Here is a 21,947-nt window from a genome sequence, read left to right on the forward strand (position 1 = left end):
TGTATTGCCCTCTACCTCGGGCACGCCTGTTTTTTCCCCTTTGAAACTTGTCAGTGTCCGGAAAGGACCAGTTCTTAGAAGGCCAATTCCTGCTGAACCTAGGTGGCTGAACCTGGAGGAAATCCTTGACTGTTTGCACTGATTTAGCCTTTTCCTCAATTGATTTCAACACATCCTGAGCATTAGCACCAAATAGCTTGTGTTTCTCCAGAGGTGCATCTAGAAGCTTTGCTTTAACATGATCTGGAAATAGCTGTTCTTTCAACCATGCATGTCTACGTATGACGGCCCCTGTCATAGCTGCCCTACATGAAGCTTCCAATGCATCATAACCACACTGAAGAAAATGATTGCTAACCTGCTGTGTGTTATGGACCAAATCCTGCAAGACCTTTCTATCTAAAGGCACAGGAGAGGCTAACTTTTTCTGCAAATCATCCATCAAGAAATCCTGATACTGAAACATATGAAAAAGGCAATTGAGGGCCCTCATGGCAAGTGTGGTTGAGGTATAAACTTTTTTGCCCCACCTCTCCAGGGACCTAGCTTCCCTGTCTGAGGGCAAAGGATTTTTGGCCGTGGATGTGGCCACCCCTTTGGGCCCCTGGGAAATTGTTTCTAGATCAACAGCATGGGCCTTAAAGAAATGTTTGTGAGTTTCAGGAACCCTGTAGTATCTGTCCGGCTTGACAGGAGCAGGAGGCAGAGAATCAGGAGAAGCACTCGAATCTGAGTACACATCATCCAGTACATCTAACACTGGAGGGATAGCTAAAGGCCTGTGTTGGGGAAGCTTAAGGAAGGAACAAAGCCGTTTCTTGGAGTCGGAGAATTCCTGGCCTTGCCACTGAAAGTGCTCTCTCATGGAGTGGAGAATTTCCCCAAAAGAAATATCCTCAGTAGAAGAGGCAGAGGGAATAGAATCCTCCGCATCTGAATCCTCGTAGGCCTGGAAGGACTCTTCCTGGGTATCTGAGTGATCAGAGTCACCAGAGGCTTCATCTGAAGAAAGGGTGTCCGTATGCTCAACCCTGGGCCTTTTGTCAGAAGGAGGCTGAGATCCTCTGTCAGGATGGGCCTGGGAGCCACTGATTAAGGAAATTAAATCTGCAGCTAAAGACATGATTTGTTTATCAGTAGTGGGCTGAGGCAAAAGCTTAGGAGGGGGGAGAGACTTAGCCTGCTAGCAGCCCTTAACGTGTGTGTAGGCCTTGATAGACATGATAGGGGGCTAGCTGCTGGCCGGGTCCACCGGGTATGGTCTCAGGCAAATCTGGGGCTTCAGTTCTGGAGGAAAATCACAAACCCGCACCGGGCGGCTCGGGGGGGGGAGTGATCGGTAAAATGGTGGTCGTCGGTCCGGGGGAACAACCCAAGAACCCCCGCGCGATGCATGAATATGTTTTATTTGGTGGTTTTGGCGTGGTGTCGCGGTGGAAGTCAAGTCCGGTCGGTCGTCCGTCGGTCCGGAGGTGTCGTATTTTCGGGTTGGCGGCGGCATGGTGTAAAATTATTTGGTGTAAGAGTGTAAAAAACAAAAGTCTTCGGCAAACTGCACCAGCGCCTTGAAGCAAAGCACAGGCAGCACACAGGAGCAGGTCGGGCCGGGAGTCGTGGTCGGGGCCAAGGCAGGGCAAGTAGAATGGAAGTATTGTTTAGCACAAGACACAAAGTTATTAACTTTTTTCAGTTTTTTTTTTCAGTTTTTTTTTCAAGAAAAAGAAAAAGATCCAGTACTTAGCTTAGCTTTTGATGACTTTAATAATGAAAACACAGGAGAGCTGACGTGACCGGCACTCTGCTTACGCTGCTTGCTTCCTGCCGCTGCTGCGAAGAGCTGAAGAAGATGAAATCGGGTGATGCTTTGCTATACCCCCCGCCTGGCGACGCCGAGGGGAGGAAGGTGATCAGCCGCGCCGACCCAGACTTTGGAGACGCCGACCCGAGGGGCTGCCTGAGGCAGGACAACCCATATGTACAGGACTTACACCATTCTTGAAGGACATCATCAACACCACATCAACACAACATATAAAACAATGTTATAAAGGCTTTATTAATTTAACATAATAATGCAATATTACAAACACATTTGCATTCAACAATTTTTTGCACACATTATTAAATCACAGATTCTTTTGGAAAATCACAGATTCTTCTGAAACAAAAAGTTTACATTGCTGAACACAAGGAAACTCCCAGAGTAGAAACAAAACAATAATCTACATCTCCATTCTTCCTCTTTATCTTTGATCTGTTCTACCTGCCCACCACATTCCTTCTCCTGTCTGTTTCTGATATCTCCTGTCACTTCCTGATATAACCAAGGCAGGCTGCAAACTTCATCATTCACCCCTATAACACATGGGCAGTAATCCTACTTTAGTAATCTCTTGCTACTCTTGCCAAAAATACATACTTGCTGCTCAGATCAACAACCCTTTTTCTTTTTTCCTACTTTTCCATGAACTCATTATCACACCTTGTACTGCTATTTATCTTTTCCAGTTCCAGTTTTTCCTCAGACCCCCTTAGAGCAGATCTGTTTTAGTTCATCACTTCAGTTCACCTTCAATTCAAGAAACCAATGCAACCACAACTCCCACAGGGTTGCTATACTATTTTACTACTGTAATATAATTTTCCTCTCAAGCCCTCATAATCAATTCATAATTCAATCTTCCCCAAATGTCTACACCTTCCTGCAAACAGTGGTTTAGTCCTTATGTGTCTAGTTTAACTGACAACATGGCCCAACAAAACAATCAAAATTCCCTATTCTACAACAAACTCAAATCCTAGTCCAAGAAATTAATAAATGATACATTACTCAAAAGCATTCATATGAATGTGTTACTTTAAAGGTAAGGGGTTACTGAAAGTGTCACTACAGCAAAACTACTAAACACCTTTTCAGAGACAAAATGTAGCCAAATAGAAAAACAGCGTAACAGTTGGTCATTACTACTTACCACGGACTTCAAAATGACTGTATTCATGAGATTTCAGCATGGGGTGAGAAAACCAAAACCATGGTAGTTGTTTCCGCAACTGAGGAAAGAGGTAGTGTGCTACAAATCCAACCATTCCAGCAAGGATGCAAAGAACAATGCGTAAGATGGGCTGCACAAACACAAGATCAAAAAGAGAAATAAGAACAGCTGTGTGGTTTACTCTGAAAAATCAACTAAATCACGGTTTCTCTTTCTCCTATCAAACATTTACTTCAAAATATTATGACAATTTTCATGAGATTATATAAGTTTACTTCTCAAGTACTTTCAACACTCAGCTTGTGTTTATTCACACTTCTGTGAATGACCTGCCTAACTCCAACCTACTCGCGTAACCTCAGCTTTCTACATAAAGAAAGCAAAGCTTTGCTATATACCACCTACTGTTATTTAAATTAAGAACTGCTTATTATCTGTGTTATGACAAAGTGAGTGCTAGCACTGACATCAGAACATCTTAATTGCTTGCCCACTTATGCAGATGTAGTTCTGTTCAGTATTTATTTAACAAACATCTTTACTAGGGCCAAACACTTCCACTTCCATAGAATAAATAACTAGCGATTTTATGATTTTATTGGTGTGCTCTTTTCTCCTCTGAGTAATACAAGTACAGAAGCACACATGTTGGAGGGTAGATGAGGAATGTGACGGCAATTCAGAGTGTGTGTGTGTGTGTGTGTGTGTGTTCCTCTTGCCTTTTCAAGAAAAGGCTAGTAATTTGATATTTAACATAATTCCAGACCTTCAAAGGCATCTCGGTCAACAGGGCCAACTCACAGAAAAAATGTGCTTCAAATAATGGGAGATGTCACTCACGATTACTCATATGTACCTGGAGGGCCTTCCCTCTTGTATCTGCAATCCACACATCAGTGAGATCAAAGAATCACTAACAAGTGGGCACATGGTTCTTTCCCATGAAATAGGATTGAAGCAATAGTCTCACAGATCCCCAAAACTGGAAGGTGGGGAAGGATAATGGCTTCTTGTTGAATGACATGTCCTCAAAGACCTGGAAATATGGTGGATCCTAAACAACTACGGTTTCTTCTTCAGGGGGTCTCAGTCGGCAGCATTATCCTGAATGCAGTAATATTAAGTAGTTAACTTAAACAGGACAAAGTATACTTTTGCAAGCATACTCACTGAAACTGTATATGTTCCAGTGGTAATGCAATGTCACTGGGCCTGATGCCCATCTGATTTTCCACAGCTTGGTACCTTTCCCAGTGCTGGATGAGTGAATGCATGCATACATCACTAGGACATCAGTGCATTTCCCAGTACACAATGGAAGTCCATGCATCCTATATTCAGCTCTTTCCTGCTTATGCAGCAAACAACACTAGGAAATCATACTTAGCAAAGTGGACTAGATTTTAATTTTGGTAAAAACAGAATGGTATTCTGCCAAAAATGGAATCTGGTCAACGAGCACTGCTTTATTTCTCTACTCTAATTGAAAATTCTTTCCTGTCTATCAGTCGGGTCTATATCACTTAATTGAAATACGTATTCATCAAACTCTAAACATCGAAATTAATTTCAGTGAACTTTGGACCCATATCAGTCAAGGTGCATTTTCAGCTCTATGCAGGAAACATTTGAAAGATTTCGAAATCAGACAGGATATGGCTGTGGAGTAATTCCCACAAGTGGATATAGTGTTATAAATTATACTTTCATCAAAGGAATTTTTCCCGTACCAATGAAATCAAATGTCTCATTCAGTGGATAATGTACTTTAAATGTTTACTGTTTTTTTGGAAAGTGATTCTGGTTTCAGTGAAATTACAATTCAAATCTTGTTTTACTGTTTCATCTTGGTTTTCTGGTGCGTTTTAATACTATTTACTGTTGGATTTGCATTATTTTTTTGATATGAAATTGTAGCAATACAATGAAATTAACTTTCAGGTTAAGTGGTTTTGCACCCTTTCTCTGTAGTTCTGAAACTGTAAACTTAGTACATGTATATAGAAATGTGGCGATATTATATGCAATTCTAGCACTTTTAGTGAAAAGAAAATTTGTTACATATTTTGAAAGACACTTCAATAACCGCTGCACCACCGTGTCTGCCCACATCTTGCACTGTGATTCCTTATGAAAAATAAAGGTTCACTTCAAACGAGAGGCAAAGTAAGTCTCAGATGACCAGCAATATTACTCTGATATTCTGGGTTTGGTTACCCCTGAAGCAGTAGGCATTATTCCAGCCCTAGAGGTTTTGCAGTACACATTAACATTTGCATCTGTGAAAACAGACTTCCTACCCCTTACCCCAAAGAAACCTGACCATTCTGATATGGATCAGAAATCCCACAAGTACCTGCCAAAAAATATACAACATATCAGTGATGGCATCTCTGGATCCAGAAAGTGGTCAAACCTGGTTTTACCCCCAACACACGTTCCAGTGACTGGTAGAGTTGGGCACTAGACTTATTTTGGAAGAACTACAAAGTAGTAATTCTGGCCTTCAGATCGTTAAACTATCAGATTCACATGGTATCAGGGGACCTCCTGGAGGACTTCAGCACTACATAAGGAAGGCATGTGACACTGCTCAGAAGACAAGACTCTTAGAAATTACCTACATATTCTCACAGGCTGGAAACTGATGCTGCAGATGCAACATCCAGTGCTGCTGCCATGGGGGGGCAGTAGTTAGAAGATAGTCCTGAACTGAGGTAGAAAGGATGCCAGGGTGCAATTTTTCAATGCCACATTAAACAGAATACACTTCCTGGATTCTTGGTGGTAAAGAGTTCAAGAAAGTGGAGGAAAAGGGGAAGACTATTCAGTCAGAAAAACGCCATTCAACTATAAATAAGGCACAATCATTCAGTGAGCTGACCTTATTGGCAACAAATGAAAGGGAAAAAGGATCAATATAAAATGAAATGACCAGCGGACCAATAGGAAACGCTTCAGAGCTCTCACGGCTAACCCACAGACAGGGGGAACTAATAATTCCAAGCTTCTTCCTTCCTCCACCCCTTAAAAACCTTAATCAACTTCGAAAACAAACAAGATTTCAAGGTAAGCCACTTTGTTATGTTCTCAGACAAGTGGAGAAATATTACAAAAGATAAATGGGTTCTTCTGGTTGCAGCAGAGGGATACAAGCTACATTTTCTCTCAAAATCAAAAGTTGCAGGGATTCCAGCAGTGAGGTGGAGACCTGGTACCATTCTTGATAGAGTCACAAAAGGTCCCAGGAAAAGGAATAGGCATAACGTTCTATTCAAGACTACCCTAATGGCTAGGAATGTCAGTCTTTGAAGACCCACTCTGGCTTTAGCAGGACAGATCATCTTTTTAAAAGTCCCCAAAATTCCAATGGTAACCTTACAATGTCCTTCTAACCTCCTGTTCCCAGGGGTACTTATGGTCACTTTGGACTTGGAGAATGCCTACTCCCATATTATCATTTACAGAAACCACAGGTGCTTCTTCAGCTTCAAGGCAAAGGGTATGCACTACAAGTTTAACTCTTTGCCCTCTGGACTGACTACTGCTCCTAGGATTTCAAGGTAACTGGATCCATGCCCAGTCTTTGCAGGGTTTAAAAAAGCACTGTATTGCATATGTCCATCAGTTTCCCAAAGTCAATTTTAGTTCTGTCCAAAACACTGATATTCATAGTGACTCTCCTGGACTCCAATAACCAGAAAACATTTCTCTCTCAGAGCAAGAAAGTACCTTTGGGACTCTGCTTTCAGGAAATTTACAAGTAGTAGTCCACTACTGCAAGAAAGCTTTGACAGCATGGGGTACATGCCATCTATAATTCCGATGGCCCTCAAAGAAATTCTGAAAAGGGGAAAGCTCCAACAGTACCTCAAGAACAGATGGAGTTAACTCAGTCAGCCCTTCAAGGACCTGATCCTTGTTCTACCTTGCAACTAGCAAGAATGCAAATCGTGGATACGAGCACAGAGAAACACTCGGTTTCCTTTCTGCCACCACAGATACCTTGGATACAGTCAGTGGAGCCCGCAGAGGAAGGCCAGAGGTCCACAGAATTTGGGGCAACATGAAATAAAAGAGGCAGATCAGTGTAAAATAAATTATGGCAGTGATCCAGGCCTCAGAATTTTGCCCCTGATAACAAACAATTCAATAGTGATGTGCTAAAGAAGCAAGCACAGAGCGACTTATTTCTGTCCACTATGAAGGCTTATAATGACTGCTTTCACCAACCTCAAGGGGTACCTCATAGGGAGAAGGCACAGCCGAAGAGGATTTGAGCCTAGCTTTGGCCACCTTCCTCTTCACGGACAGCTCACTCGATTCCCTAGCTAGACGTTTAAGCCTCTGGTTTTAAAGATACACATTTAAAGCAGACAGACGACTACGCAAGGTTTTAGGGACAAAGGCCTAACAGACAGAGGACAGGACTGATGGTCGTGGGTAGGCCCTAAACAAAACAAACAGAGCTTGTTACTATCCTTATGTGGAATTCACCTTCCACACCTACATTTGCCGTTTCTGGATGACATTAACAATAACAAAAGGCAGAACAAGCAAATAAATTAATAAATCTCCAACGGAATACTTATCTGTAGCTGAGGAACAAAACATAGATTCCAACGGCAGACCAAATGTACGAGTCAACCTTTCCGAATGGCAGTGAAAAGGTTCTGAGGATGGTACATGTGGATATCCCTTTTATGACTGATGTTCCCTGAGCCTACGTGTGACTTCCCACGTATAGGCAGTAACTTGAAGCTTTTGTATACAAGATGGACGTTGGGTCGACAGCAGAATACAACCCATATGTAAAGAATACTGCAACACTGAATAGAAAGACATCACACATTTACACTCTTCCAAACAACAGCAAACTATGAAGTTCTGCTTCAGAGCCTCTCACAAAGAGGTTTTGGTAATGTATACCTTCTCCTTTTATGCACACTTTCTTTCCAACCCCTCTGCACCCCAGGGTGATCCAGAAGGTAAAGAAATAGGGGCCAAAGATGCTACTGAAAACAGTGTTTTTGCCTAGTCAATACTGGATCTCCCCACTCGTGGAGTTGAGAAAAAACTGTTTATTCTGTTTCACCAGGGGAACACCTGACACAACACAATGGGTGAAGAAACAAACCAACGACAAGAAAAGTACAGTTGCGTAGCTACCATAAATGTAGATGTTCAAGTGTATTCACTGTTGCAGTCATTACACTTGGGTTATCCTGCTGGCAGGAGACCTGCAGTCGGCCCGAGTTCCAAAGTCTTGGTCTGGCGTCGGCTGATGTTGCCTCTTCCCTGACGTCAGTGCGCCAGGGGTATAAAAATTGCAACAGATGCCATTTTCTTCAGTTTTTCTTGCCCCAGATGTCAGGTGCCCCCAGAAAGGAAGGCTGGAAAGATAAAATTATGCCAAAAAACATGCATATATTACTATAAACATTTCCTTCATCTATAAGCAAATACACCACATAGGTAGTATAGAGATGAGAAGTACAAAAAGGTCCCAGCAGTGGAAAAAAGGGGGATGGTGGGTGGGTAACCTGGACTGCAACAGTGAATACACTTGAACATCTACATTTACGGTAGGTACACAAATGTACTATGTTCGTGTTTCACTGTTGCAGTCATTACACTTGGGTAGAATCCCAAAGCTGAGGTTGGGTGGCTGGGTCTAAATTGGATTTGGAGAGGCTAGCAAGCCCTGCAGGACTGCCGTGGCAAAGCCTGCTCTGGATTTAGAGTAGAGAGGTAAGTGGTAGTGCTTGGTGAAAGTGTGCACTGAGCTCCAGGTTGCAGCTTCTAAAATGTCTTTGGTTGGTACTCCTCTGAGGAAAGCTGCTGAAGTGGCTGCTGCTCTGGTAGAATGAGGCCTAATGCCCTTAGACACTGTTTTGCCATGTTGTGCATAACAGAAGCGGATGCAGTGTCCTATCCATTTCGAGATTGTCTGCTTTGTAATAGGCTTTCCTTGTGATCCTGCAGCATATGCTACAAACAGTTGCTCAGTTTTTCTGAAAGCTTTTGTTTTGTCCAAGTAGAATCATAGCTGTCTGTGTATATCCAAAGCATGCAGAAGTCTCTCCCCTTTATTCTGGGGATTTGGGTAAAAAGTAGGTAAATGAATGGTTTGGTTTAAGGCCACACTAGAGACCCACTTTTGGCATGAATGTTGGGTTTGTCCTAAGAGAAACCTTGTCCTGAAGAAAAATGAGGAAAGGTTCCACAGCCATTAATGCCTGTAACTCTGAGACTCTTCTTGCTGAAGTTACTGCTAGGAGCAGAGCAGTTTTACATGACAAGAAGTTTAGATCAGCTGTGCTGGCTGGTTCAAAAGGAGGCAGTGTGAGTTTTTCTAAAACAAAATTGAGGTCCCAAGTAGGTACTGGTGCTCTCCTTGGGGAGGGTCTTACATTTTTTGCCCCTCTGAGGTACTGTCGTAGTAGAGGATGTGAAAAAATAGGAGGTTCCGTTTTGTAATGAGCTGAAATGGCAGAGGCATGGATTTTAATAGATGAGAAAGAAAAGCCTTTGCCCAGCATCTCAGTTAGGTATTGTAAAATCTGAGGTATATTAGGGACAAGTGGTTTGAACCCTTGTGCCTGGTTCCAAGCACATAATCTCTTCCATTTTTCTGCATAAGATTTCTTAGTGCTGGGCCTCTTAGCTTCTAGAATGACATCAATAACAGCTTTAGAGAGAGGTGCAGTCTGTGGCTACATTATCTGCCATGCTGCCAGGTTTAAGGTTCTGAGTTGACTGTGCAGAATCTGATTGTTTTGTTGTGTCCGAAGATGAGGAATTTGAGGTAGAAGCCAAGCTGGGCCTTGAGACAAATTCTTTAGGATTGGGTACCAGTGCTGGCGTGGCCAGTCTGATGCAATCAGGATCATTTTTGGCCTTTCTTGTTTGACTTGGCTGCACTTGTCTGACCTTGGTGAGAAGAGGCATTGGAGGGAAGGCATAGACTGTCAGGCCTTTCCAGCTGAATGATAGAGCATCCACTTTCCATGCTTGAGAGTGATAAATTCTTGTGCAAAATTTCTGTATTTGGTAATTGTGAGGGGAGGCAAAAAGATCTATGTCTGGGCGTCCCCATTTCCTTGTTATCATGCTGAACACTTGTGGATTTAGTTTCCATTCGTGAGGATCCATGAGATTTCTGCTTAGTTCATCTGCCAGTGTATTTTTTGTTCCTGGCAGGAATTGTGCCTGCAGATGTACTTGATATGTCAGTGCTGTGTTCCACAAAGTCATGGCTTGTCTGCATAGGGGGTAGGAATGTGTGCCCCCTTGCTTGTTTATGTACCACATAACTGTGATATTGTCCGTCTTTATTAATAGTTGTCCTGGATGTATTAGGTCCTTGAAAGCTGTCAGGTCATTCTGTACAGCTAGCATCTCTTTTTGATTGATGTGAAGATGCATTTGTTCCTTGGTCCACGTGGCCTGAACACATTTTCCTGTCATATGTGCCCCCAGGCATAATCCGATGCATCCGTTGTTATTGCCTGCCTGGCTGTGGGTAAAGTGAAAGGCTGTCCCTTGTTGTGGTGACAGGCCTGGGCCCACCATCGAAACTCCTGTTGTAGGCAGGGAATTAAAGTTATGATTGTCTCCAGGCTGTGACAATGCTGAATCCAAACACTTTTTAGATACCATTGTAGTTTCCTCATATGCAGTTTTGCATATGGAATTAGTAGAATGCAGGATGCCATGAAGCCCGGGGCCTGCAGAATTTTTCTTACAGGGAGTTGGGTTTTTACTGCCATCATTTGAAAGTAATGAGTCAGTTGCCTTTGTTTGTCTGGCATGAGATAAGCCATCTGGGCAGTTGTATTTAAGCTTGCACCCAGGAATATTATCTCTTGAAAGGGCACTAGTTTTGATTTATTTTAGTTTAGTGTGTACCCTAGGCAAATTAGCAATCTTTTTACAAACGCCAGATGCTTTAGAAGAATGTCCTTGCTCTCTGCTTGAATAAGGCAGTCGTCCAAGTAGGGATATATTTGAATTCCTTTTTGTCTGCAAAATGCAATTACTGGTGCCAGGCATTTTGTGAAGACCATGGGCGCAGTAGATAAGCCAAAGGGTAGTGCAGAGAATTGTTAATGCATTGAGCCTGCTATGAATCTGAGGTATCTTCTGCAAGATTGTCTGACTGGGACATGCAGGTATGCCTCCTTGAGGTCCAAAGTAACTAGCCAAGCCTTCTTGCCCAGCATGGGCAGAAGTTGCTGTAGTGTTAACATTTTGAATTTTGGAACATCCAGGAAAGTATTTAGGATTGACAGGTCCAGTATTGGTCTTCAGGCTTTGTCCTTTCTGGGTACTAAGAAAAGTCTTGAGTAAAATCCTTGTCCCTGTTCTTGCTGTGGAACTTTCTGAATAGCTCCCATGTCCATAAGAGCAGCAATCTGTTTTTGTGCCTCTGCCCATTGGTTTTGTGGCAGGTCTAGCATACCTTTTGGTTTTGGAAGCATGTGGAAGTGGAACCTGTAACCCTAAGAAACAATATTCAGCACCCATTGGTCCTGGGTGATCACGTGCCAATTATTTGAGAAAAGTGCTAGCTTCCCCCCCCTAGGGTGCTGTCAAAAGGTAAGTGCTTGGCATTTGCAGAGGGAAGTCATTGGGACTGTTTCCTATAAGGTTGTGATTTGTCTTCCCCTCCTTTGGGGGCTGAAGCACCCCATTGTTTAGGTCTGTAGGAGCCTTGGGGCTGAGATCTGCCTCTTGGGCGTCTGTATCTGCCTCTTTGTGGCCTGTATGACACTGGAAAGGACCAATTTTCTGAAGGTCAGTTTCTGCTAAATCTAGGTGGTTGAACCTGTAAGAAATCTTCCACTGTCTGCATTGACTTTGCTTTATCCTCCATTTTCTTTAACACCTCTTTTGCCTTAACACCAAACGAAGTATCATGCTGAAATGGAGCATCCGATAATTTTACTTTAACATGGTCAGGTAAACTTTGTTCTTTCAACCAAGCATGCCTTCGAATAACAGAGCCTGTAACTGCGGCTCTACAAGAAGCCTCTAATGTATCAAAACCACATTGCAGAGTATGCTTTCCCACTTGTTCAACTGCATGCAATAAATCCTGCATTTCCTTACTGTCAGGACCTTCTGTATTTGAAACCATTTTCTGTTTTAACAATGACATGAGGTACTGTTGGTATTTAAGCATGTGAACCTGACAGTTTACAGCTCTTACAGCTAAAGTAGCAGAAGTGTAAACTTTTTTCCCCCATCAGTCCAGAGCTCTGGAATCCCTATCCGAGGGGACAGGATTTTTAGCAGTGGAAGCCTTAACCCATTTAGGACCCTGAGAAATTGTTTCTGGGTCTGCGGCGGGGTTTTTGTAAAGAAATTTATGAGAGTCAGGGACTCTGTAGTACCTGTCTGGCTTGACTGTTGCAGGGAGTAAAGAATCAGGAGATAGACTAGATTCAGAAAAAACATCATCAACAATATCAAGCACAGGGGGGATAGCCAGGGGACTGTGCGGAGGCAACAAAATTAAGTCTCTGAGCCTTTTCTTGGATTCAGAATAATCCTGGCTCTCCCAATGGAAATTCTCCCTCATGATGTGCAGGGTTTCCCCAAAAGAATAATCCTCAGGCGGAGAGGCTGAAGGTATGGACTCTACTGCATCAGAGTCCTCATAGGGAGGGAGAGAATATCCCTGGTCAGAAGAGGAATCCGAGGAAATGGAAACCTGGTCAGAGGATTCATAATCAGTATCTTGCCTAGGCCTTTTGTCAGGAGGGGGATGGGAACCCCTGATTAAAGTAATTAGGTTTTCGGCCATTTTAAGCATCTGTTCCTTTGGCATGGATGACTGTTCTGGAGAATGCTGTACTTGTTTCCATGTCTTTAATGGTGTTTTTGACTTTGCCTTTGCTGCTGTAGTGGGCTTAACTGTAAGCTGGGAAGGTGTGAAATCACCCTCAGAAGCTGATGCCTGCTCAGTGGCTCTGGACCCATCTGAGGGAATAGTTTCCGTAGGCCCAATACCTTGAGTTTCCACAGGCCTCGGTGTCGCCACATGGATGTCGGTTACGGCCTGTGGCTCTGAGGTAGCGGGTGTCAGGGGCTGCAAAAGCGCCTCACTGAGAACCGGCAACTGGCCTAGAAGAGGCTTCGTCGTCAGTTTTGGACCTCGGATGCCTGTCTTTTTCTTTGTCTTTGCATTTTTTATAAATTCCGGTCGTCGGTTGTTCCAACGGCATTATGTAATTAAACCTTCGGCCAAAATAATGTAAAGCAAAATCAAACCGATGTTTAATAGTGCATTTATTGAATCTAGTACGGAACCGACAACTAGTAACATCGTGGTCAGGGCCTAGGCAAGGAATACAGTAAGAGTGCAAGTCCTTATTAGGTATTTGCTTCCCACAAGAAATACAATTATTAACTTTTACTGACATCGGTCTGGAGCAAGAAAAAGTTTCAACGGGTACTTAGCTTTATTGAAGACTTCGGTTCTGAAACTCAATTTTGAAAATCTCAGGAGTCGGCCGACCGGCACTTGCGAACTGCTTTTGCTTCGGGCACCGCGCGGCAAAAAAGACTGAAGAAAATGCCATCGGTTGCAACTTTTATACCCCTGGCGCACTGACATCAGGGAAGAGGCGACAGCAACCGACACCAGACCAAGATTTTGGAACTCGGGCCGACTGCGGGTCGCCTGCCAGCAGGATAAACCAAGTGTAATGACTGCAACAGTGAAACACGATGAACATCTTCTTTACTGCAAACAGCAAAGCGTTCGGGTTTACACCCTTTCTCAATGCTAATACAAATACACATAAGTTAACTCAGTTTAAATAGCAGCATAACACAGCATATGACTACAGCCAGCTAATCACGAGTCTCTCTTAACTAGTGATTTGATAGTGACGGCAGTATTGAGGCTGTCACTATCAAACCGATGTTAGTGAAACTGCAACAAAGTAATAAGTTATGTACTGACCATAACATTCCATGTGAGTTGTTCATCTCGCCTTCATTCTTTACTGATGGGTTCGGAGCCAATCCATTGACTCTAGTATGGCCGTTTGCAAAGCTCGAGGTTTACCAGTAGCTCAAGGCCAAGCCCCTTAACCCATGATGCACTGAGAATTACCTCAGATCTGGTTTGTTGTTTGTACTATAGCCATATAACTGAGCTATCCTCCCAAGGAGAGGAAGAAGAATTGAGCAACCAGGATGAAACCAACCTCTAGGTCAACTATCAGCCAGGAGGGGGAAGGAGGGAGGGACGTAAGAATGAAGGCGAGATGAACAACTCACATGGAATGTTATGGTGAGTATATAACTTACTTAATGTGAAGTTGTTCAATCTTGACGTTCATTCTTTACTGATGGGTAGCGTCCCTAGCACCATCAATCTCGGGTGGCTCATGGGAGTACATTCCTCAGGACCGTAGACCCAAAAGAAGCCCTGTCCCTGGAGGCCTTATCAACTTTGTAATGTTTAGACCAATTGGCTGCAGCACAAATGTTATCAAGGGGCAATTTGGCTTGGAACGCAGAAGATGTAGAAACTGCTCTGGTTGAGTGAGCTTTAATCTTGTGTAGTAAGGGCATATTAGCTGCTGAGTAAACAAAGGTGATACAATGAGCCATTTAGAAAGTGTTGTTTTAGCCACTGGTCTACCTTTTCTGGCTTCAGAGAATGACACTCGTCTGATTTCCTAATACCTTTTGTTCTGTCCAAATAAAATTTAAGCTGTCTGTGAACGTCAAGTTTGTGTAGCAAATACTCCCAATTTATTAGAATGGTTAGGGAAGAAGACTGGTAACTCAATGACTTGGTTGATATTAGATTCTGACCAAACTGTCCTAAGAGATACTCTATCAGCATGGAAAATCAAACAAGGAGAGCTGACAGGTAAGGCTAGAAGTTCTGACACTCTGTGGGCAGAAGTAATAGCTACCAGAAATACTGTCATCCATGACAAAAATTTGAGATCACAACATGATGCTGGTTCAAATGGGGGGAGAATTATACGAGACAGCATAAAGTACAGTTTGTGTACACTTACCATAAATGTAGATGTTCGAGTGTATTCACTGTTGCAGTCATTACATTTGAGGTAATCTGCTGGCAGGTTGCCCTCAGTCGGCCTGAATATCAAAGTCTTGGGTCCTGCATCGGTTGCTGTCTCCTCTTCCATGACGTCAGGTCGTCAGGGGTATATAAAACAGGCAGCCAATGCCATTTTCTTCAGTTTTTCTTGCCCCAGATGTCAGGTGCCCCCTAAATGGGGAGCAAAAATATATATATAACTGTAAATACAAGCAATTGTCACAACATAAACTTTACCTTCATCTAAAAGCAAATACACCACAAAGGCTGTAGAATATAGTGAAGGAAAGAAAAGCTGTAGAATAAAGGGGGATGTCGGATGGGTAACCCGGACTGCAATAGTTAATACACTCAAACATCTACATTTATGGTAAGTGTACACAACTCTACTATGTTCTTTGTGTTTCACTGTTGCAGTCATTACATTTGGGTAGAATCCCAAAGCTATGGATGGGAGGCTGGAACTAAAGAGCATTAGGAGCGGCTATAAGGCCCTGCAGAACTGCAGTGGCAAAGCCTGCCCTGGACTTAGAGAAGAGAGGCAAATGATAATGCTTTGTAAAAGTATGAACAGAACTCCAAGTAGCAGCTTCTAAAATGTCTTTGGTTGGTACCCCTCTGAGAAAAGCTGCTGATGTATATGCAGCCCTGGTAGAATGTGACCTAATGCCCTTGGGCACCGGTTTACCATGATGCAAACAGCAGAAAAGAATGCAGTGGCTTATCCACTTTGAAATAGTCTGCTTTGAAATAGCCTTTCCCTCTGATCCTGCAGCAAATGCCACCAGTAGCTGCTCAGACTTTCTTAGAGATTTGGTCCTGTTTAAGTAGAATCTTAGTTGTCTGTGCATATCCAAGGAATGCAGAATCTGCTCCCCCTTGTTCTGCGGATTTGGGTAAAAAGTTGACAGGTGAATAGTTTGGTTAAGAGCCACGGTGGATACCACCTTAGGCATAAAGGAAGGATTGGTCCTGAAGGACACCCTGACTGGGTAAAATATAATAAAAGGCTCCACAGCCATGAGGGCCTGTAGCTCTGAAACCCTTCTTGCTGAAGTGATTGCCAGAAGTAAAGCTGTTTTCCAGGATAAAATCTTTATATCTGCAGTAGCAGCTGGTTCAAATGGAGGCAGGGTGAGCTTTTCCAACACAAAATTGAAGTCCCATGCAGGAATTGGTGATCTTCTGGGAGGCCTTAATTTTTTGGCCCCTCTAAGACACTGTTTTAGCAAAGGATGAGAAAAGATCGGTGGCTCTGTGTTGTAATGAGCCAAGATGGCAGAGGCATGGATTTTTATTGATGAATAAGACAAGCTCTTGTCAAGCATCTCAGTCAAGTACTGCAAAATCTGAGGAATATTTGGCTTTGCTGTATCAGTTCCTTGTGCTTGGTTCCAAGCATACAATCTCTTCCATTTATCAGCATAAGATTTTCTAGTACTAGGTCTTCTGGCTTCCAAAATGACATCCATCACAGATTTACTGAGAGGTGTTGTTTGAATAACTACATGATCAGCCATGATGCCAGGTTCAGAGTTTGGAGCTGGTTGTGCAGGATTTGATTGTTCTGCTGAGACAGTAGATGTGGTATTTGAGGCAAGTACCAAGGAGGGAGTTGAGACATATTCCTTAGGATTGGGTACCAGTGTTGGTGAGGCCAGTCCTGGGAATTAGAATTATTTTTGCTTTTTCTTGTCTGATCTTTAGAAGGACCTTGGGAAGAAGATGCAGAGGAGAAAAGGCGTAGACTGTTAGGTTTTTCCAACTGAAGGCTAGAGCATCCACTTTCCATGCTTGTCTGTGATAAGTCCTTGTGCAGAATTTGTCCAGTTGATAATTCTGGGGAGAGGCAAATACTTCTATGTCCGGGCTCCCCCATTTCTTTGTTATCATGCTGAAGATGTGTGGATCCAGTTTCCACTCGTGAGGGTCCATAAGGTTTCTGCTTAGGTAGTCTGCCATAGTATTTTGTTTTCCTGGCAGGAATTGAGCTTGAAGATGTACTTGGTAAGTCAAGGCTGTGTCCCAGAGTGCCACGGCTAGTCTGCAAAGGGGGTAGGAGTGTGTGCCCCCCTGCTTATGTACCAGATAACTGTGGTGTTGTCCGTCTTTATCAGTAGTTGTCCTGGATGAAGCAAGTCCCTGAAGGCAGTCAGGGCAATCTGAACAGTTAACATCTCTTTCTGGTTGATATGCAGATGCATTTGTTTTGGGCTCCATATGCCCTGAATGCATCTCCCTGCCAGGTGGGCCCCCCAAGCATAGTCTGATGAATCTGTAGTTAGGGTTTGGGTGGCAGGGGGTACAGTGAAAGACCGTCCCATGTTCTGGTGACATGTCTCTGCCCACCAAAGAAACTCCTGTTGTAGGCAGGGAATGAGAGGAATCATTGTTTTCAGACTGTGACAACGTTGACTCCATAAACTTTTTAGGTACCACTGTAGTTTCCTCATATGCAGTCTTGCATATGGAATCAGTAGAATGCAGGATGTCATGAACCCCAAAGCCTGTAGAATTTGTCTTGCAGATAACTAGGTTTTTGTTGCCATCTGTTTGAAGTAAATAGTCAGTTGCCTTTGTTAGTCTGGCATAAGGTAAGCCATCTGGGCAGTTGTATTCAAGTTTGCACCCAGGAATGTTACCTTTTGAGGGGGTACCAGCTGTGATTTCTTTTTGTTTATTGTGTACCCAAGACATGACAGAAGCCTTTTCACAAACACCAGATGTTGAAGAAGAATGTCCTTGTTTTCTGCTTGAATGAGACAGACAGTCGTCCAAGTAAGGCTAGATTTGTATACTTTTTTGTCTGCAAAATGCAATTACTGGTGCCAGGCACTTGTAAAGACCCTGGGCGCAGTAGATAAGACAAAGGGCAGTGCAGAGAATTGGTAATGCATAAAACCAGCCTTGAAGCGGAGGTATCTTCTGCACGATTCCCTTATTGGGATATGCAGGTATGCCTCTTTTAAGTCTAGAGTCACTAGCCAAGCATTCTTGCCCAGCATGGGCAGAAGCTACTGCAAAGTTAGCATTTTGAATTTTGGTATGTCCAAGAATATGTTCAAAATTGATAAATCCAGTATTGGGCACCAGGCATTGTCTTTTCTGGGTACCAAGAACAGTCTTGAGTAAACCCTTGTCCTTTTTCCTGTTCTGGCACTGGCTGAACAGTCTCCATATCCATGAGAGTTGTAACTTGTTTCTGTGCCTCTGCCCATTGATTTTGTGGCAGATCTGGCCAACCGTTTTGAATTGGCAGAGTATGGAAATTAAATCTGTATCCCTGGGATACTATGTTTAATACCCACTTGTTCTGGGTTATTAACTGCCAATTTTGAGCATGAAGTGCTGGTTTTCCCCCTAAGGGGGCTGCCAAAAGATAAGTGTTTGGTGATGGCAGAGGGAAGTCATTGAGACTGTTTACTGTAGGGCTGCACTTTATTTCCTCCAGATTTGGAGGTAGAGGCACCCCATTGCTTTGACCTGTAAGAATCCTGTGACTGGTATCTAGAGCCCTTTGAGCGCCTGGATTTGCCCCGTGAAGCGCTGTAACAGGAAAGGACCTAATTTTTTGTAGGCCAGTGTCTGCTGAATCTTGGTGGCTGCACTTGTAAAAAGTCTTTTACAGTTTGCAAAGACTTAGCTTTGCCTTCCATTTTCTTTAAAACCTCTTCTGCCTTACTACCAGAGTATCATGCTGTAAAGGTGCATCCAACAATTTAGCTTTAACATGATCAAGCAAATTTTGCTTCTTTAGCCAGGCATGCCTTCTAATCACAAATCCAGTAACTGCGGCCCTGCAGGAGGCCTCTAAGGAATCAAAACCACACTGTAAAGTATGCTTTCCAACTTGTTCTGCTGCATGCAATAATTCCTGTAATTCTTTATTTTCGACACATTCAGAAATCAACATCATTTTCTGTTTCAATAATCCCATAACATGCTGTTGATATTTAAGCATATGAAACTGGCAGTTTAAGGCCCTAATTGCCAAGGTTGCAGACGTATAAACCCTCTTTCCCCATCTATCCAGCACTCTGGAATCTCTATCAGAGGGGGTAGGATTCTTAGCTGTTGAGGCCTTTACACCTTTGGGAACCTTGAGATAGTTTCAGGGTCAGCAGCAGGGTTTCTGAATAAAAATTTGTGTAAGTCAGGAACCCTGTAATATCTGTCTGGCTTACTAGGAGACGGAGGTAAGGAATCTGGAGTCATGCTTGATTCTGAAAACACATCATCAACAATGTCTAATACAGGAGGTATGGCTAAAGGCCTATGCTGAGGGAGAAGAAGGAAATCCCTAAGCCTCTTTTTTGATTCTGAGAAATCTTGACTCTCCCAGTGAAAATGTTCCCTCAAAGTATGCAAGGTTTCTCCAAAAGAATAATCTTCAGAAGGAGATGCAGATGGGATGGATTCCTCTGCATCGGAATCCTCATTGGGTGGTACTCAGATGAGCAATCAGAAGAAAAGGAAACCTGATCTGAAGATTCATAATCAGTGTCTTGCCTGGGCCTCTTATCGGGGGGGGGGGGTTGGGAACCCCTGATCAAGGTAATTAGGTCTTCAACCATTTTGATAATCTACTTTTTGGGCACAAAGGCCTGAGCACATGGCTCATGCGTCGGATTTTTAGTCTTAGAAGTTGCTTTTGTCTTTGTTTTTGAAGCTGGTGTTGGTTTTATATAGAAATGCTGAGGCCTGAAGACACCCTCAGAAGCTGGTTCCTGCTCAGCGGCTCCGGACCCATCTGAGAGAGAGAGACATGCGTGGGTACAATACTTTGAGAATCTCGCGGCATGCTGGACTCCACATGGGTCTCGGTAGAGGCCTGCGACTCGAAAGTAGTAGAAAGCACCTCACTCAGTACCGGCGATTGGCTTAGGAGAAGCTCTGTCGTCGGTCTGTCTCTGTCCTTTTCTTTGCGTTTTTTGTGAACTCCAGTAGTCGGATTGCTATCCAATGACATTTCAGAGTAGTTAAATCTGTTTCCAAAATATTCTGAAGCAAAGATATTCAGACGCTTCATAGTGCGTTGGTTAAATCTATCACAAAACCGACAGCAAGGCACATTATGATCTGGGCCTAGGCAAGGAATACAGTAGAAATGAAAATCCTTATGAGGTATTTGCTTCCCACAAGTAATGCAATTATTAACTTTTACTGACATCGGTATGGAGCAAGAAAAAGTTTCCCCAATGGGGTACTTAGCTTTAATTGAAGATTTTGGTTCTGAAACTCGAATTCAAAAATTTCAGGAGTCAGCTGACAGACACTTGTGAACTGCTTCTGCTTTGGGCACCGCATGGCAGGAAAGACTGAAGAAAATGGTGTTGGCTGCCTGTTTTATACCCCTGACAACCTGATGTCATGGAAGAGGAGACAGCAACCGACGCAGGACCCAAGACTTTGATATTCAGGCCAACTGCGGGCAACCTGCCAGGAGATTACTCCAAATGTAATGACTGCAACAGTGAAATACGAAGAACATCATTTAGATTCCAAGGAGAATAAAGAGTTTTCACTGGAGGCCTCATGTGAAAGGTTTCTTTGAGAAAGGCTTTGGATAACTTGTGGGACATTATGTTTAGCCAGTCAGCTCCGAGATGAAAGTTAGATATAACAGCCAAATGAATCCAAACTGTTGCGGCTGCCGCTCCTTTATTAAAGATCATAGTCAAGAATTGTAGTATGGACTTCAAGGGGGCTTAATAAGGATCAATGTTCTGCTTATAGGCCCTTATGGAAAATCTCTTCCACTTACTAAGATATAATCTTCTAGTGGATGGCTTATGAGAAGACAAAAGGATCTGTTTTGTCTCATTGGAAAAGTTATGAAGCCTGGCTATGAGGGGAACTGGAGCAGCCAAGCTGTCAGCTTCAGTGACTGCAAGGAGGGATGGAGGTCACCTGACAGGTGTGTCAGAAGGTCCGGAAAGTACAGTTTTGTACCTATCATAAATGTAGATGTTCGAGTGTTCACCCTGCTGCAGTCATCACACTTGGGTTATACTGCCGTCAGGCGGTCCAATAGTCGGCCTGAGTTCCAAAGTCTTGGTCCGGCGTCGGTTGCTATCGCTTCTTCCCTGACGTCAGTGCACCAGGGGTATATAAGAGGCATCCAACTCCATTTTCTTCAGTTTTTCTTGCCCCAGATGTCAGGTGCCCCCCAACAGGAGGTCACTACATATTGCCAATAAAACATGTAAGGAACATACAAAGCATACCTTCAGCTATAAGCAAATATACCACAAAGGTTGTATCAGATAGAAAGGCATAGAAAGGTTCAGCTAGGTCAGAGGGGATGAAGGGAGGGTAACCTGGACTGCAGCAGGGTGAACACTCGAACATCTACATTTATGGTAGGTACAAAACTGTACTATGTTCATCGTGTTACCCTGCTGCAGTCATCACACTTGGGTTGAATCCCAAAGCTAAGGATAGGTGGTGGAGTTAAACAGTGTTTGAAGAAGCTAGTAGGCCCTGCAAAACTGCAGTGGCAAAGCCAGCTCTAGTCTTAGAGTATAGAGGTAAGTGATAGTGTCTGGTGAAGGCGTGCACTGAACTCCAAGTTGCAGCTTCCAGAATATCCTTGGTTGGTACCCCCCTGAGAAAGGCTGTAGATGTAGCTGCAGCCCTGGTGGAGTGGGACCTAATGCTAGCAGGAACCGGTTTTCCATGATGAGTGTAGCAGAAACGTCTACAATGTCTTATCCATTTTGAAATGGTCTGTTTTGAGATAGCTTTTCCTTGTGATAATGAAGCATAGGATACAAAGAGCTGGTCAGATTTTCTGAAAACCTTAGTTTTATCCAAGTAGTAGCATAGCTGCCTGTGAATGTCCAAGGAGTGCAGGAGTC

General features: G+C 43.3%; 1 protein-coding gene across 2 annotated transcripts in view; it reads right to left on the minus strand.

Annotated features, from left to right (window-relative positions):
* The window catches only part of PCNX3 (pecanex 3), a 2,517,385-nt gene that overhangs the window by 869,623 nt on the left and 1,625,815 nt on the right, over positions 1 to 21,947 (minus strand). For both annotated transcript variants that reach the window (XM_044060478.1, XM_044060477.1), the window contains exon 20: positions 2,973 to 3,123. In XM_044060478.1, coding sequence (XP_043916413.1) covers positions 2,973 to 3,123 — 151 coding nt within the window. The remainder of the gene's footprint in view (positions 1 to 2,972; positions 3,124 to 21,947) is intronic.

Source organism: Protopterus annectens, chromosome 2.part0 (genome assembly GCF_019279795.1).
Source record: "Protopterus annectens isolate FY-2018-M chromosome 2.part0, PAN1.0, whole genome shotgun sequence".
Lineage (NCBI taxonomy): Eukaryota > Metazoa > Chordata > Ceratodontiformes > Protopteridae > Protopterus > Protopterus annectens.